This window comes from Phasianus colchicus, chromosome 34, assembly GCF_987193195.1.
Source record: "Phasianus colchicus chromosome 34, bPhaCol1.hap1.1, whole genome shotgun sequence".
Classification (NCBI taxonomy): domain Eukaryota; kingdom Metazoa; phylum Chordata; class Aves; order Galliformes; family Phasianidae; genus Phasianus; species Phasianus colchicus.
The window spans coordinates 2,872,923-2,889,052 of record NC_143469.1 but is presented as its reverse complement, the minus strand read 5'-3'; the positions used below and the strand labels follow the sequence as shown (position 1 = coordinate 2,889,052).

Here is a 16,130-nt window from a genome sequence, read left to right as displayed (position 1 = left end):
GTATGGGGGCAGCACGGCCCTATAGGGGCAGCATGGCCGTATGGAGGCAGCACGGCCCTAATAGGGGCAGCACGGCCCTATAGGGGCAGCACGGCCGTATGGGGGCAGCACGGCCCTAATAGGGGCAGCACGGCCCTATAGGGGCAGCACGGCCCTATAGGGGCAGCACGGCCGTATGGGGGCAGCACGGCCGTATGGGGGCAGCACGGCCCTATACGGGCAGCACGGCCATATGGGGGCAGGCATGGGGGGTCAGCACGGCCCTATAGGGGCAGCATGGCCCTAATAGGGGCAGCACGGCCGTATGGGAGCAGCACGGCCCTATAGGGGCAGCACGGCCATATGGGGGCAGCACGGCCCGATGGGGGCAGCACGGCCCTATAGGGGCAGCACGGCCCTAATAGGGGGCAGCACGGCCCTAATAGGGGCAGCACGGCCGTATGGGGGCAGCACGGCCATAATAGGGGCAGCACAGCCGTATGGGGGCAGCACGGCCCTATAGGGACAGCACGGCCATAATAGGGGCAGCACGACCATATGGGGTCAGCATGGCCATATGGGGGCAGGCATGGGGGGTCAGCACGGCCCTATAGGGGCAGCACGGCCCTAATAGGGGCAGCACAGCCGTATGGGGGCAGCATGGCCCTATAGTAGCAGCACGGCCGTATGGGGGCAGCACGGCCCTAATAGGGGCAGCACGGCCCTATAGGGGCAGCATGGCCCTATAGGGGCAGCACGGCCCTATAGGGGCAGCATGGCCGTATGGGGGCAGCACGGCCCTAATAGGGGCAGCACGGCCCTATAGGGGCAGCACGGCCGTATGGGGGCAGCACGGCCGTATGGGGGCAGCACGGCCCTATACGGGCAGCACGGCCATATGGGGGCAGGCATGGGGGGTCAGCACGGCCCTATAGGGGCAGCATGGCCCTAATAGGGGCAGCACGGCCGTATGGGAGCAGCACGGCCCTATAGGGGCAGCACGGCCATATGGGGGCAGCACGGCCCGATGGGGGCAGCACGGCCCTATAGGGGCAGCACGGCCCTATAGGGGCAGCATGGCCGTATGGGGGCAGCACGGCCCTAATAGGGGCAGCACGGCCGTATGGGGGCAGCACGGCCATAATAGGGGCAGCACGGCCGTATGGGGTCAGAACGGCCCTATAGGGGCAGAACGGCCGTATGGGGGCAGCACGGCCCTATAGGGGCAGCACGGCCGTAATAGGGGCAGCACGGCCGTATGGGGGCAGCACGGCCATAATAGGGGCAGCACGGCCCTAATGGGGGCAGCACGGCCCTAATGGGGGCAGCATGGCCATAATAGGGGCAGCACGGCCCTAATAGGGACAGCACGGCCGTATGGGGGCTGCACGGCCCTAATAGGGGCAGCACGGCCCTATAGGGGTAGCACGGCCCTAATAGGGGCAGCACGGCCCTAATAGGGGCAGCATGGCCATATGGGGGCAGGCATGGGGGGTCAGCATGGCCCTATAGGGGCAGCATGGCCCCAATAGGGGCAGCACGGCCCTATGGGGGCAGCACGGCCCTAATAGGGTCAGCACAGCCCTAATAGGGTCAGCATAGCCCTTATAGGGTCAGCACGGCCCTAATAGGGTCAGCACGGCCCTAATAGGGTTAGCATAGCCCTAATAGGGTCAGCATGGCCATTTGGGGTCAGCACGGCCCTAATAGGGTCAGCACGACCCCAATAGGGGCAGCACGGCCCTAATAGGGACAGCAATGCCCTATAGGGACAACACGGGCCCAATAGGAATCAGTGATACAGGGGGCAATCAGTGATATGGGGGGGTCTGCGATATGGGGGGGGGTCTGCAATATGGGGGGTTCTGCGATATGGGGGGTGTCTGTGATATGGGGGGGTCTGTGATATGGGGAAGGTCTGTGATATGGGGAAGGTCTGTGATATGGGAGGGGTCTGCGATATGGGGGGGTCTGTGATATGGGGGGGTCTGTGATATGGGGGGGGTCCGTGATATGGGGGTTGTCTGCGATATGAGAGGGGTCCATGATATGGGGGGGGTCTGCGATATGGGGGGGTCTGGGCGGGAATCAGTGATATGGGGGGGTCTGCGATATGGGGGGGGTCTGCGATATAGACAGTCGCCACCCCTATCGCAGCAGCAGCCGCTTTTAGCACGACAGCTAAACACCCCATCGCAACAGTAGCCCCTCTATCGCAACAGTAGCCTCTCCATCGCAACACGAGCCCATCTATCGTGACAGCAGCTCTTCTATCACGACAGCAGCCACCCCATCGTGATGGCAGCGCCCCCCCGCCCCCCATATCACAAACCCCCCGTCATGACGCTATCCCCTCCTATCGCAACAGCAGCTCCCCCATCACGACAGTTATCCCCCCCCCCCCGCCCCCTATCGCGATAGCAGCCCCACCGTCGTCGCAGCCGTCCTCGTCAGAGCCGTCACCGCAGTCCCTGTGGCCGTCGCAGCGCCGCCCCCCCCACAAACAGCGACCGTCGTCGGCACAGCGGAAGTCGTCGGGGGGGCACGGGGGGGGGTCTGCGGGGGGGGGGGGGGAAAGGGGGAGGGTCTGTGATATGGGGGGGGGCTGCAGGGGGCCTGGGATATGGGGGGGGCTGCAGGGGGGTATGGGATATGGGGGGGGCTGTGATATGGGGGGGGGCTGCAGGGGGCCTGGGATATGGGGGGGGGCTGCAGGGGGGGCTGGGATATGGGGGGGGGCTGTGATTTGGGGGGTCTGGGGGGGACTGTGATATGGGGGGGTCTGGGGGGGGGAAAAGGGGGAGGGTCTGTCATATGGGGGGGGCTGCAGGGGGGCCTGGGATATGGGGGGGGCTGTGATATGGGGGGGGGCTGCAGGGGGCCTGGGATATGGGGGGGGTCTGGGGGGGGGAAAAGGGGGAGGGTCTCTGATATGGGGGGGGCTGGAGGGGGGGCTGGGATATGGGGGGGGTCTGTGATAAAGAGGGGTCTGTGATATGGGGGGGTCTGGGGGGGGGAAAAGGGGGAGGGTCTGTCATATGGGGGGGCTGCAGGGGGGGATGGGATATGGGGGGGGCTGTGATATGGGGGGGGGCTGCAGGGGGGTCCGGGATATGGGGGGGGGCTGTGATATGGGGGGGCTGGGAGGGAATCAGTGATATGGGGGGGTCTGGGGGGATCTGTGATATGGGGGGGGGGCTGCAGGGGGGTATGGGATATGGGGGGGGGGCTGTGATATGGGGGGGGGCTGTGATAAAGGGGGGTTGTGATATGGGGGGTTCTGTGATATGGGGGGCTGGGAAGGAATCAGTGATATGGGGGGGGGAAAAGGGGGAGGGTCTGTCATATGGGGGGGGCTGCAGGGGGGTCTGTGATATGGGGGGGGTCTGCGGGGGGTACTGTGATATGGGGGGGGTCTGTGATATCGGGGGGGGCTGCGGGGGGATCTGAGAGGAGGGCCCCCCCTTGACACCCCCCTCCCCCCATCTGCCCCCTCCCCCCCCATCTTCCCCTCCACCCCCCTCCCTCCCCATCTGCCCCCCTCCCTCCCCTCCATGTGCCCCCTCCCGCCCCCCTCCCTCCCCATCTGCCCCCTTCCCCCCCATTTACCCCTCCACCCCCCAATGGCCCCCCCCTTCCCCCCCAATGGCCCCCCCATTTCCCCCTCCCTCCCCATCTGCCCCCTTCCCCCCCATATGCCCCCCCATTACCCCCTCCCCCCCATCTGCCCCCCTCCCCCTCTCCCTCCCCATCTACCCCCCCATCTGCCCCCCTCCCTCCCCATCTGCCCCTTCCCCCCCATCTGCCCCCCCTACCCCACCCATCTGCCCCCCCACCCCCCATCTGCCCCCCATTACCCCCTCCCCCATCTGCCCCCCTCCCTCCCCCCCATCTGCCCCCCATTACCCCCTCCCCCATCTGCCCCCCTCCCTCCCCCCCATCTGCCCCCCATTACCCCCTCCCCCATCTGCCCCCCTCCCTCCCCCCCCATCTTCCCCCCCACCCCCCATCTGCCCCCACATTACCCCCCCATCTGCCCCCCTCCCCCTCTCCCTCCCCATCTCCCCCCCCATCTGCCCCCCCTCCCCCCCATCTTTCCCCCCACCCCCCAATCGCCCCCCCATTATTCCGTCCCCCCCATCTGCCCCCCTCCCCCTCTCCCTCCCCATCTCCCCCCCCATCTGCCCCCCTCCCTCCCCATCTGCCCCTTCCCCCCCATCTGCCCCCCCTACCCCCCCCATTTGCCCCCCCCACCCCCCAATCGCCCCCACATTACCCCCCCATCTGCCCCCCTCCCTCCCCATCTGCCCCTTCCCCCCCCATCTGCCCCCCATTACCCCCTCCCCCATCTGCCCCCCTCCCTCCCCATCTACCCCTTCCCCCCCCCATCTGCCCCCCTCCACCCCCCCCCCATTTCGACCCCCCCCCCATCACCCACCACATCCGTCCTCATCGGACCCATCTCCGCAGTCGGGGCTCCCGTCGCACCTCCACCCCCTGGGGACGCAGCCCCCCCCGTTTCGGCACGGGACGCTCAAGGGGGGGCAGCGATTTTTGGGTGCCGCCGCCGCCGCCGCTTCGGAACAATTCGCTTCCGTTTCGTCCGCCCCGTCGGGACAATCGCGATCGCCGTCGCAAAGCCAAGCGGGATCCACGCACGAGCCGTCGGGACAACGAAACGAAGCCAGTGGGCAGGGGGGGGGGGAGGGACAGTTTTGTTCGTCCGATCCGTCGGGACAATCGCGATCGCCGTCGCAGAGAAACGCTCGGGAGATGCACGACGAATCCGAGCAGCGCTGCTGGTCCGAAGCGCAGGACGGGGGGGGCTCTAAAAAGGGGGGTGGGGGGCAATGGGGGGCAATGACGGGCAGCAGCGGGGTCACCGCTGTCACCATTGAGGCCCCATAGCGCCCCATAGCGGGAGCCTATAGCGCCCCATGGAGCCCCATAGTGACCCCATAGAGCCCCCACTGTGCCCCTATAGCATCCCATACAGCCTCCATGGTGACCCCATAGCGCCCCATAGTGACCCTATAGCGCCCCATAGAGCCCCATAATGACCCTATAGCTCCCCATAGTGAGACCCTATAGCACCCCATAGAGCCCCATAGTGACCCTATAGTGCCCCATAGTGAGACCCTATAGCACCCCATAGAGCCCCATAGTGACCCTATAGTGCCCCATAGTGAGACCCTATAGCACCCCATAGAGCCCCCATAGTGACCCTATAGCGCGCCATAGAGCCCCATAGTGACCCTATAGTGCCCCATAGTGAGACCCTATAGCACCCCATAGAGCCCCCATAGTGACCCTATAGCACCCCATAGAGCCCCATAGTGACCCTATAGCGCCCCATAGTGAGACCCCATAGCGCCCCATAGAGCCCCCATAGTGACCCTATAGCGCCCCATAGTGACCCTATAGCACCCCATAGTGAGACCCTATAGCACCCCATAGAGCCCCCATAGTGACCCTATAGCGCCCCATAGTGAGACCCTATAGCGCCCCATAGAGCCCCCATAGTGACCCTATAGCGCCCCATAGAGCCCCATAATGACCCTATAGCTCCCCATAGTGAGACCCTATAGCACCCCATAGAGCCCCCATAGTGACCCTATAGCGCCCCATAGTGAGACCCTATAGCACCCCATGGTGCCCCATAGTGACCCTATAGCGCCCCGTAGCGGGAGCCTATAGCACCCCATAGAGCCGCATAGTGACCCTATAGCGCCCCATAGTGAGACCCTATAGGCCCCCATATCACCCCATAGAGACCCTATAGCCCCCCATCCCACCCCATAGCACCTCACAGAGCCCCCCATAGCACCCCATATTTCCCCCACAGCACCTCCTAGCCCCCATATCCCACCCCATAGAGCCCCCATAGCCCCCCCCACCCCCCCCATAGCACCTCATACCCCCTCATACCACCCCATAGCACCCCACAGAGCCCCCCATAGCTCCCCAATAGCACCCCATAGCCTCCCCATAGCCCCCCTCAGTACCCCACAAAGCCCCCATAGCACCCCATATTTCCCCTATAGCACCCCATAGCCTCCCCATAGCCCCCCACAGCACCCCACAAAGCCCCCATAGCACCCCATAGTTCCCCTATAGCACCCCATAGCCTCCCCATAGCCCCCCACAGCACCCCACAAAGCCCCCATAGCACCCCATAGCTCCCCAATAGCATGCCCTAACCCCCTATATCCCCCCAAAACCCCCCATATCCCACCCCATAGCACCCCACAGAGCCCCCATAGCACCCCACAGAGCCCCTATAGCCCCCCATACCACCCCATAGCACCCCACAGAGCCCCCATAGCACCCCATAGTTTCCCTATAGCCCCCCATATCCCACCCCATAGCACCCCACAGAGCCCCCATAGCACCCCATAGTTTCCCTATAGCCCCCCATATCCCACCCCATAGCACCCCACAGAGCCCCCATAGCACCGCACAGAGCCCCTATAGCACCCCATATCCCACCCCGTAGCACCCCACAGAGCCCCCATAGCACCCCATAGTTCCCCTATAGCCCCCCATATCCCACCCCATAGCACCCCACAGAGCCCCTATAGCCCCCCATATCCCACCCCATAGCACCCCACAGAGCCCCCATAGCACCCTATACCACCCCATAGCACCCCACAGAGCCCCCATAGCACCCCATAGTTGCCCTATAGACCCCCATACCACCCCATAGCACCCCACAGAGCCCCCATAGCACCCCATAGTTCCCCTATAGCCCCCCATATCCCACCCCATAGCACCACACAGAGCCCCCATAGCACCCCATAGTTCCCCTATAGCCCCCATACCACCCCATAGCACCCCACAGAGCCCCCATAGCCCCCCATATCCCACCCCATAGCACCCCACAGAGCCCCCCCCACGCCCCCCCTACGCCCCCCCCCCCATAGCCCCCCACTCACCGCAGCCCCTCTCGTCCCCCCCCCCCTGCAGTCCTGCTGCCCATCGCAGCGCCAGCTGAGCGGCACGCAGCGCTCGCGGCCCACGGAGTCGCCGCAGTCGTAGAGCTGAGCCGGGCACGGCGCTGAGCCTGCGGGGAACACGCGTGTGAGAAACGGAGAGCACGCGTGTGAGAAAGGGAGGGCACGCGTGTGAGAAACGGAGGGCACGCGTGTGAGAAAGGGAGGGCACGCGTGTGAGGGGGAGAGAACATGCGTGTGTGTGAGAGAGAACATGCGTGTGTGTCAGGGAGAGCATGCGTGTGAGGGGGAGAGACCATGAGTGTGTGTGAGGGAGAACATGCGTGTGAGAAAGGGAGAGCACGCGTGTGTGAGAAAGGGAGAGAGAAAGCGCATGTGAGGGAGAGAACGCGTGTGTGAGAAAGGGAGAGCACGCGTGTGAGAAAGGGAGAACATGTGTGTGAGGGGGAGAGAACACGCGTGTGTGTGAGGGAGAACACGCGTGTGTGTCAGGGAGAACACGCGTGTGAGAAAGGGAGAGCACGGGTGTGAGAAAGGGAGAGCACGGGTGTGAGAAAGGGAGAACACGCGTGTGAGAAAGGGAGAGCATGCGTGTGTGTCAGGGAGAGAACATGCGTGTGTGTGAGGGAGAGCACGCGTGTGAGAAAGGGAGAACACGCGTGTGAGGGGGAGAACACGTGTGTGAGAAAGGGAGAACACGCGTGTGAGAAAGGGAGAGCACGCGTGTGAGAAAGGGAGAACACACGTGTGAGAAAGGGAGAGCACGCGTGTGTGTCAGGGAGAACACGCGTGTGAGAAAGGGAGAGCACGCGTGTGAGGGGGAGAGAACACGCGTGAGAGAAAGGGAAAGAGAAAGCGCATGTGAGGGAGGGAATGCGTGTGTGAGAAAGGGAGAACACGCCACGTATGACACACATGTGATGACACACGTCACACACGCCACGTATGACACACATGTGACGAGACACGTCACACACACCACGTATGACACACATGTGATGACACACGTCACACACAGTACGTATGACACACGTGTGACGACACACGTCACACACACTACGTATGACACACGTCACACACACTACATATGACACACGTGTAACGACACACATCACACACGCCACGTCTGACACACATGTGATGACACACGTCACACACGCCATGTATGACAACACGTATGACCACGTATGGCGACACATCACACGCACACCACACATACCACACCACACAGATGACGACACACATCACACACACCACGTATGACACACGTCTGATGACACATGGCACACACACCACATATGACTACACGTATGATGACGCATTACACTCCCACCACACGCGTGACGACACATGTCACACACACCACGTATGACACACATGTGACGACACATGTCACACACGCCACGTAGACACACATGTGATGACACACGTCACACACACCACGTATGACACACGTGTGACGACACACGTCACACATGACACACGTGTAACGACACACGTCACACACACCTCGCATGACACACGCGTGACGACACACGCCACACACACCACGTATGACACATGTGATGACACACGTCACACACACCACGTATGACACACATGTGATGACACACGTCACACACGCCACGTAGACACACATGTGACGACACACGTCACACACGCCACGTATGACACACGTGTGACGACACATGTCACACACGCCGCGTATGACACACGTGACGACACACGTCACACACACACCACGCATGACACACGCGTGACGACACACGCCACACACCAAGTATGACACACATGTGATGACACACACCACACACACCACGTATGACACACGCGTGACGACACACGTCACACACACCACACATGACACACACGTGACGACACACGTCCCACGCACAGCACGCATGACGCCACGTCGCACACGCGTGACGCCGCGTGTCACTCACGGCACATGCCGGGCTCCTCGTCGCTGCCGTCGCGGCACTCGGCGCCGCCGTCGCAGACCCACGTGGCGGAGATGCAGCTGCCGTCCCCGCAGCGGAACTGCTCCGAATCGCAGCCCCGAACCGCTGCACAAAACGGGTCAGAGCGCCACCCCATGGAGACCCCCGGACCCATAGAGACCCCCATGGACACACAGAGACCCCCCAGACCCATAGAGACCCTCCCAGACCCATAGAGACCCCCAGCCACCCATAGAGACCCCCCCAGACCCATAGAGATGCCCCCATCAACCCATAGAGACCACTCAGATCCACAGAGACCCCCCCAGACCCACAGAGACCCCCATCCACACACAGAGACCCCCAGCCACCCATAGAGACCCCCCAGACCCATAGAGACCCCCAGCCACCCATAGAGACCCCCCAGATCCACAGAGACCCCCCAGACCCATGGAGACCCCCAGCCACACACAGAGACCCCCCCAGACCCATAGAGACCCCCAGCCACCCATAGAGACCCCCCCATACCCGTAGAGACCACTCAGATCCACAGAGACCCCCCAGACCCATAGAGACCCCCCCAGACCCATAGCGACCCCCAGCCACACACAGAGACCCCCCCAGACCCATAGAGACCTCCAGCCACCCATAGAGACCCCCATGGACACACAGAGACCCCCCCAGACCCATAGAGACCCCCATCCACACACAGAGACCCCCCAGACCCATAGAGACCCCCCCAGACCCATAGAGATGCCCATGGACACACAGAGACCCCCCCAGACCCATAGAGACCCCCAGCCACACACAGAGACCCCCCAGACCCATAGAGACCCCCCCAGACCCATAGAGACGCCCATGGACACACAGAGACCCCCCCAGACCCATAGCGACCCCCATCCACACACAGAGACCCCCCCAGACCCATAGAGATGCCCCCAGACCCATAGAGACGCCCATGGACACACAGAGACCCCCCCAGACCTATAGAGACCCCCAGCCACCCATAGAGACCCCCCCAGACCCGTAGAGACCACTCAGATCCACAGAGACCCCCCAGACCCATAGAGACCCCCCCAGACCCATAGCGACCCCCAGCCACACACAAAGACCCCCCCAGACCCATAGAGACCCCCAGCCACACACAGAGACCCCCATGGACACACAGAGACCCCCCCAGACCTATAGAGACCCCCATCCACACACAGAGACCCCCCAGATCCACAGAGACCCCCCCAGACCCATAGAGACCCCCAGCCACACACAGAGACCCCCATGGACACACAGAGACCCCCCCAGACCTATAGAGACCCCCATCCACACACAGAGACCCCCCAGATCCACAGAGACCCCCCCAGACCCATAGAGACCCCCAGCCACACACAGAGACCCCCATGGACACACAGAGCCCCCCCCCCCAGACCCTCAGGAACCCTCAAAGCCCCCCCCGATCCCCCAGACCCCCAGACCCACAGGGCCACCCTGGACCCATGGGGACCCCCAGACCCATGGGGACCCCCCCAAATTCTTGCAGACCCCCACAGACACCCAGACGCCCCCCCCCCGGACCCCCCCAGAGCCTCCCCCATTGAACCCCTGGGAGGGGGTCCACAGGGACCCCCCCCCAGACCCACGTGGACTCCGGGTCCTACAGAGACCCCACGGACCCCCAGCGCCCCCCCAGGCCCAGGGGGTCCCTCCAGACCCACAGAGCCCCCCAGGCCCAGGGGGACGCCCCCCCCCCCCCTCGCAGGGCGCGGCCATTGGTGGGGAGGGGGTTTGGGGGGGGGGGGGGGTGGAGGGTTGTGGGTCACGGCCCTTCCAAACCCCGCCCGAGGCCACGCCCCCACCGCGCCCCCATTGGCTGCAGGCCTGGTGGCCAGTTTGGGCTCTCGGCCAATAAAAAGCGGGGCCAACGCCCGGGATGGGCGGAGCGAAGAAGACGATTGGCTGAAGACGAAAGGAGGGGCGGGGCCGCGCCGCCTTATCCCCGCCCACCGCCCCTTTCCTTCCGCGCCGCGCCCGCGGAGCCGCGACCTCCCGGAGCCCCCCGACCCCTTCAGCCCCCGCGGGACCCCCAGAGGACCCCCGCCCCAGACCGCCACGGACCTCAGGGGACCCCACAGAGCCTCCAGCGACCCCCTCAGCCCCATAGGGTCACCGCCAGGACCCCCACGGGACCCCCAAGGGGGTCTTCTCAGCCCCTCGGGGCACCCCGAGCCCTCAGTCCCACTCAGGACCCCCCGAGTTCCCACTCAGCTCCACGCGGACACCCACGGGACCCCCCAAAACCTCACGGCGCGGCCGCGGATCCTCAAAGCACCGCGGCCCCATAGCGCGGCCCCACGGCACTGCCCCACGACCCCCCCCTACCCCCCGGACCACCTCTTACTTGCGGCCGCGCTCAGCAAAGCCCCGAGCAGCAGCGCCCACGCTGCCATGGTCCGGAGCGCGATATGGAGCCGGGCACGGCGATACGAGCGCGATATGGAGCCGGGCACGGCGATACGAGCGCGATATGGAGCCGGGCACGGCGATACGGAGCGCGATATGGAGCCGGGCACGGCGATACGGAGCCGGACGCGGCGATACAGAGCGCGATATGGAGCCGGACAAGGCGATACGGAGGCGGACACGGAGCGGGGCACGGCGCAGCGCGGGGAGTGGTTTCCCATCGGGTGATTTTCAAAAGCGCCCCGCATCACGCGAGGGGCGGGGCCAGAGCACATGGACGGAGGGGGGCGGGGCTACACCAGGCCACGCCCACAGCGCAGACCCAATGGCGCCCTCGGATCTGCCCAAGCCACGCCCCCTTCCCGCTCAGACCACGCCCCCACCCACCCAATAGCGCTCAAAGTTCAGTTTAGGCCACGCCCCCCAGTTCAGGCCCCGCCCACGTCCTGCTCAGGCCACGCCTTCCGCTCCACTGAGGCCCCGCCCCCATTTGTTCCCCCGCCCCCAGACCAGCCCAATCACCGCCTCGTTTCGCTTCAAGCCCCGCCCACTCGCGTGGCTCCGCCCCCGAGCGCTGGCCACGCCCCCTGCCTCGCTCTGGCCCCGCCCCCTGGCGGGAGGCGCCGCCGAATGAATGAATGAACGAATGCATTAATTGAAGTGCTGCTCATTAACTGCTGCTCCGTTAATCGTCGCTCATTGAGTCGCTGCTCCGTTAATTGCCATCCACCGAATCGCGTGTTTCTTCAATTAATCACCTCTGCTCAATTAATGACCCTTCGTTGAGCCTCTGCGCAATTAATGACCCCGCACTGAGTCTCTGCCCAATTAATCACCTCGTGCTGGATCTCTGCTTAATTAACTGCCGCTTGCTGAGTCCGTTTCATTAATCACTTGTTGAGCCCAATTAATGACCTCTCGTTGAGTCTCCGCTCAATTAATTGCTACTCGTTGAGTCTTCGCCCAATTAACGACCCTTCGTGGAGTTCTCTCCTCAATTAATCCCCACTCATTAAGCCAACGTTAATGACAGCCCCCCCCCCGCCTCCCTGCGCGGTGCCGCAGCTCACACACGGCCGCTCATTACCGCTCATTAATTTATTACCGATCGGATCCAGTGACATCGACCGCCGCGGGCGCAGCGCGGGGCACAGAGAGCACCGGAAGTGCCGCCACCGCCGCCGCCCCCCGCCGCCCCGCAGCGCCCACAGCGCCCCCCAGCGGCCGCGGCTCCGTCAGTCCTCCTCCGTGCCGCTGCCGGAGCGCTCCTGCGGGCAGAGGAGGGGCGTCAGGGGGGGGGGCACGGAAATTGGGGTCGGGAACGGGATATCGGGGGGATATCGGGATGGGGGGCAGCGCAGGGATTGAGGAATGGCGGAGGGGTCCTGGGGGGGGGTTGAGAGTGAGGGGCTGGGGATTGAGATTGGGGGTGGGATGGGGACCGAGGGAATGGGGGGGGGGGAGAGGGAAAGGTTTGGGGAGAAGGAAAAGGGAAAAGGGTTTGGGGGGGGGAAGGGGGAGGAAACGGGGTTTGGGGATGGAAGGAAGGAGTTTGTGGGGGAGAATGAAGAGGGAAAGGGTTTGGGGGTGGGAGGAGGAAATGGGGGCAGAAGGAAAAGGAAAAAAGGGGTTGGGAAGAGGGATTTTAGGAGAAGGAAGGAGGGAGAAATGGGGCGGGGGGGGCGGGAAGGAGGACTTGGGGAGGGAGGAGGAAGGGGGAGCGGGTCGAGGAGTGGGAGGGAAATGGGGGAAGGAGGGGGGGGCAGAGGGAAAAGGGGTTGGGGGCAGAAGGAAAAGGGTTTGGGAAGAGGGAAGAGGAAAAGGGTTTGGGGGCAGAAGGAAGAGGAAAAGGGTTTGGGAAGAGGGAAGGAAGGGATTTTAGGAGCAGGAAGGAGGGGAGGAAAAGGGTTTGGGGGGCAGAAGGAAGAGGAAAAGGGTTTGGGGGCAGAAGGAAAATGGTTTGGGGGCAGAAAGAAGAAGAAAAGGGTCTGGGAAGAGGGAAGAGGAAAAGGGTTTGGGGGCAGAAGGAAGAGGAAAAGGGTTTGGGGGCAGAAGGAAAAGGGTTTGGGGTAGAAGGAAAAGGGTTTGGGAAGAGGGAAGAGGAAAAGGGTTTGGGGGAAGAAGGAAAAGGGTTTGGGGGCAGAAAGAAGAAGAAAAGGGTCTGGGAAGAGGGAAGAGGAAAAGGGGTTGGGGGCAGAAGGAAGAGGAAAAGGGTTTGGGGGCAGAAGGAAGGGATTTAAGGAGCAGGAAGGAGGAAGAAATGGGGCAGAAGGAAAGGAGGAAGGGCTGTGGGAAGCAGGAAGGAAGAAGGAAAGGACCGGGAGTCACAGGGAAATGGGATTTGGGGGAAGGAGGAGGGTGGGGGGGGGCAGAAGGAAAAGGGTTTGGGGGCAGAAGGAAGAGGAAAAGGGTTTGGGAAGAGGGAAGAGGAAAAGGGGTTGGGGGTAGAAGGAAAAGGGTTTGGGAAGAGGGAGGAGGAAAAGGGTTTGGGAAGAGGGAAAAGGGTTTGGGGGGCAGAATGAAGAAGAAAAGGGTCTGGGAAGAGGGAAGAGGAAAAGGGGTTGGGGGCAGAAGGAAGAGGAAAAGGGTTTGGGAAGAGGGAAAAGGGATTGGGGAGAGGGAAAAGGGTTTGGGGGCGGAAGGAAGAGGAAAAGGGTTTGGGAAGAGGGAAGGAAGGGATTTTAGGAGCAGGAAGGAGTGGAGGAAAAGGGTTTGGGGGGCAGAAGGAATAAGAAAAGGGTTTGGGAAGAGGGAAGAGGAAAAGGGGTTGGGGGTAGAAGGAAAAGGGTTTGGGAAGAGGGAAGAGGAAAAGGGGTTGGGGGCAGAAGGAAGAGGGAAAGGGTTTTTGGGGCAGAAGGAAAAGGGTTTGGGGGCAGAAGGAATAAGAAAAGGGTTTGGGGGAAGAGGGAAGAGGAAAAGGGTTTGGGGATAGAAGGAAGAGGAAAAGAGTTTGGGGGGCAGAAGGAAAAGGGTTTGGGGAGAGGGAAGAGGAAAAGGGTTTGGGGGCAGAAGGAAAAGGGATTGGGAAGAGGGAAAAGGGTTTGGGGGCAGAAGGAAGAGGAAAAGGGTTTGGGGGCAGAAGGAAAAGGGTTTGGGGGCGGAAGGAAGAGGAAAAGGGTTTGGGAAGAGGGAAAGGGTTTGGGGGGCAGAAGGAAAAGGGTTTGGGGGCAGAAAGAAGAAGAAAAGGGTCTGGGAAGAGGGAAGAGGAAAAGGGTTTGGGGAGAGGGAAGGAAGGGATTTTAGGAGCAGGAAGGAGGGGAGGAAAAGGGTTTGGGGGCAGAAGGAGAAAGGAAGGGATCCGCGAGTCGGAAGGAAGCGGGCATCGGGGGCAGGAGAGTCGGGGGGCTGAGACGGAAGGGATTTGGGGGGGGGGGGCGGCGAAAGAGGGGGCGCGAAGGGGGGGTGGGGGGGTGGGGGGGGTCCGCATCACCTCCTCCTGCTCCTCGTCGCTGTCGTCGTCGCTCACCACGGGTTTGGCCCTGGAGCCGCGGCTGGCTCTGCGCCGCCCCTTCAGCCGCTCCTGCGCCTTCTCCTTGCGGCCCAGCTTGATCTTCACCTTCACCGAGCGAGCTGGGGGGCAGCGCTGCCGCTTATGGGGCCGCCCCACAGACACCCCCCCACCACGGCCCCACAGCACCCCCACCCCCCTACAACCCCGCAGCCCCTCCAACCTCAGCACCAAAGGCCCCCAAACCCCCCCAGGCACCCCCCCCACATCCCCCCCCCACCTCAGACCCACAGCTGAGCGAGCTGGGGGGCAGCGCTGCCGCTTATGGGGCCACCCCACAGAAAGCCCCCCACCACGGCCCCACAGCCCCCCCACCCCCTACAACCCCGCAGCCCCTCCAACCTCAGACCCACAGCCCCCCCCAACCACCCCAGATCCCCCACCACAGCTCCACAGCCCCCCCCCCCAAATAACCCCACAGCCCCCCATCCCCCACAGCCCCTCCAACCTCAGACCCACAGCCCCCCACCCACCAGCCCCACAGCCCCCCCCACCTCAGACCCACAGCCAAGCGAGCTGGGGGGCAGCGCTGCCGCTTATGGGGCCGCCCCACAGACACCCCCCCACCACGGCCCCACAGCCCCCCCACCCCCCACCAACCCCACAGCCCCCCCCAACTCAGACCCACAGCTGAGTGAGCTGGGGGGCAGCGTTGCCGCTTAGGGGGCCGCCCCACAGAAACCCCCCCACCCTCCCCCCCAACCATGGCCCCACAGCCCCCCTCACCCCCACAGCCCTTCCAACCTCAGACCCACAGCCCCCCCCCACCAGCCCCACAACCCCCCCCAGGCTCCCCCCCCACAGCCCCTCCAACCTCAGACCCACAGCCCCCCCACCCCCCCCCCACCAGCCCCACAGCCCCCCCAGACTCCCCCCCCCAGCCCCTTCCCCAACTGCCCCCCCCACCACCCCACAGCCCCCCGCAGCCCCCACCCACCCCCCAGCCCCCCGTCCCCACGACCCCCCAGCCCCCCTCACTGCCCTTCAGCCCCTACCCCCCCCCCAGCCCCCCCCCCAGCTGCTGCTCACCCTCCGACTCGGAGCCTTCCTCCTCCCCCTCCTCCTCCTCCTCGCTGTCCTCCCCTTCGCTCTCCTCCTCCTTCTCGATCTTCTGCCGCACGCTGGTGAACACGGACTGCAGCACGATGGAGTCCTCGTAGATCTGAGGGGCGGCGGAGGGGTGAGGAGGGGCTCGGGACCCCGCATGGACCCCCGTCCCACCCCGCAGCTCTGTGACCCCGCAGCTCTGTGACCCCACAACCCTATGACCCTACAACTCTGTGACCCCGCAGCTCT

General features: G+C 63.8%; 2 protein-coding genes across 7 annotated transcripts in view; both read right to left on the bottom strand.

Moving 5' to 3' along the window:
* The window catches only part of LDLR (low density lipoprotein receptor), a 34,429-nt gene extending 22,840 nt beyond the window's left edge, over nucleotides 1-11,589 (bottom strand). The window contains 6 exon segments of the mRNA XM_090128678.1: nucleotides 2,410-2,535; nucleotides 4,418-4,807; nucleotides 6,915-6,938; nucleotides 6,941-7,042; nucleotides 8,876-8,998; nucleotides 11,265-11,589. Coding sequence (XP_089984804.1) covers nucleotides 2,410-2,535; nucleotides 4,418-4,807; nucleotides 6,915-6,938; nucleotides 6,941-7,042; nucleotides 8,876-8,998; nucleotides 11,265-11,574 — 1,075 coding nt within the window. The 5' untranslated portion in view covers nucleotides 11,575-11,589.
* An 820-nt stretch (nucleotides 11,590-12,409) lies between these two features.
* SMARCA4 (SWI/SNF related BAF chromatin remodeling complex subunit ATPase 4) overlaps nucleotides 12,410-16,130 on the bottom strand; it is a 73,295-nt gene continuing 69,574 nt past the window's right edge. For all 6 annotated transcript variants that reach the window (XM_090128672.1, XM_090128673.1, XM_090128676.1 and 3 more), the window contains 3 exons: nucleotides 15,864-15,996; nucleotides 14,757-14,896; nucleotides 12,410-12,594 (listed from right to left, as the gene is read on the bottom strand). In XM_090128672.1, the coding sequence (XP_089984798.1) occupies nucleotides 12,562-12,594; nucleotides 14,757-14,896; nucleotides 15,864-15,996 (306 nt within the window). In that variant the 3' untranslated portion in view covers nucleotides 12,410-12,561. The remainder of the gene's footprint in view (nucleotides 12,595-14,756; nucleotides 14,897-15,863; nucleotides 15,997-16,130) is intronic.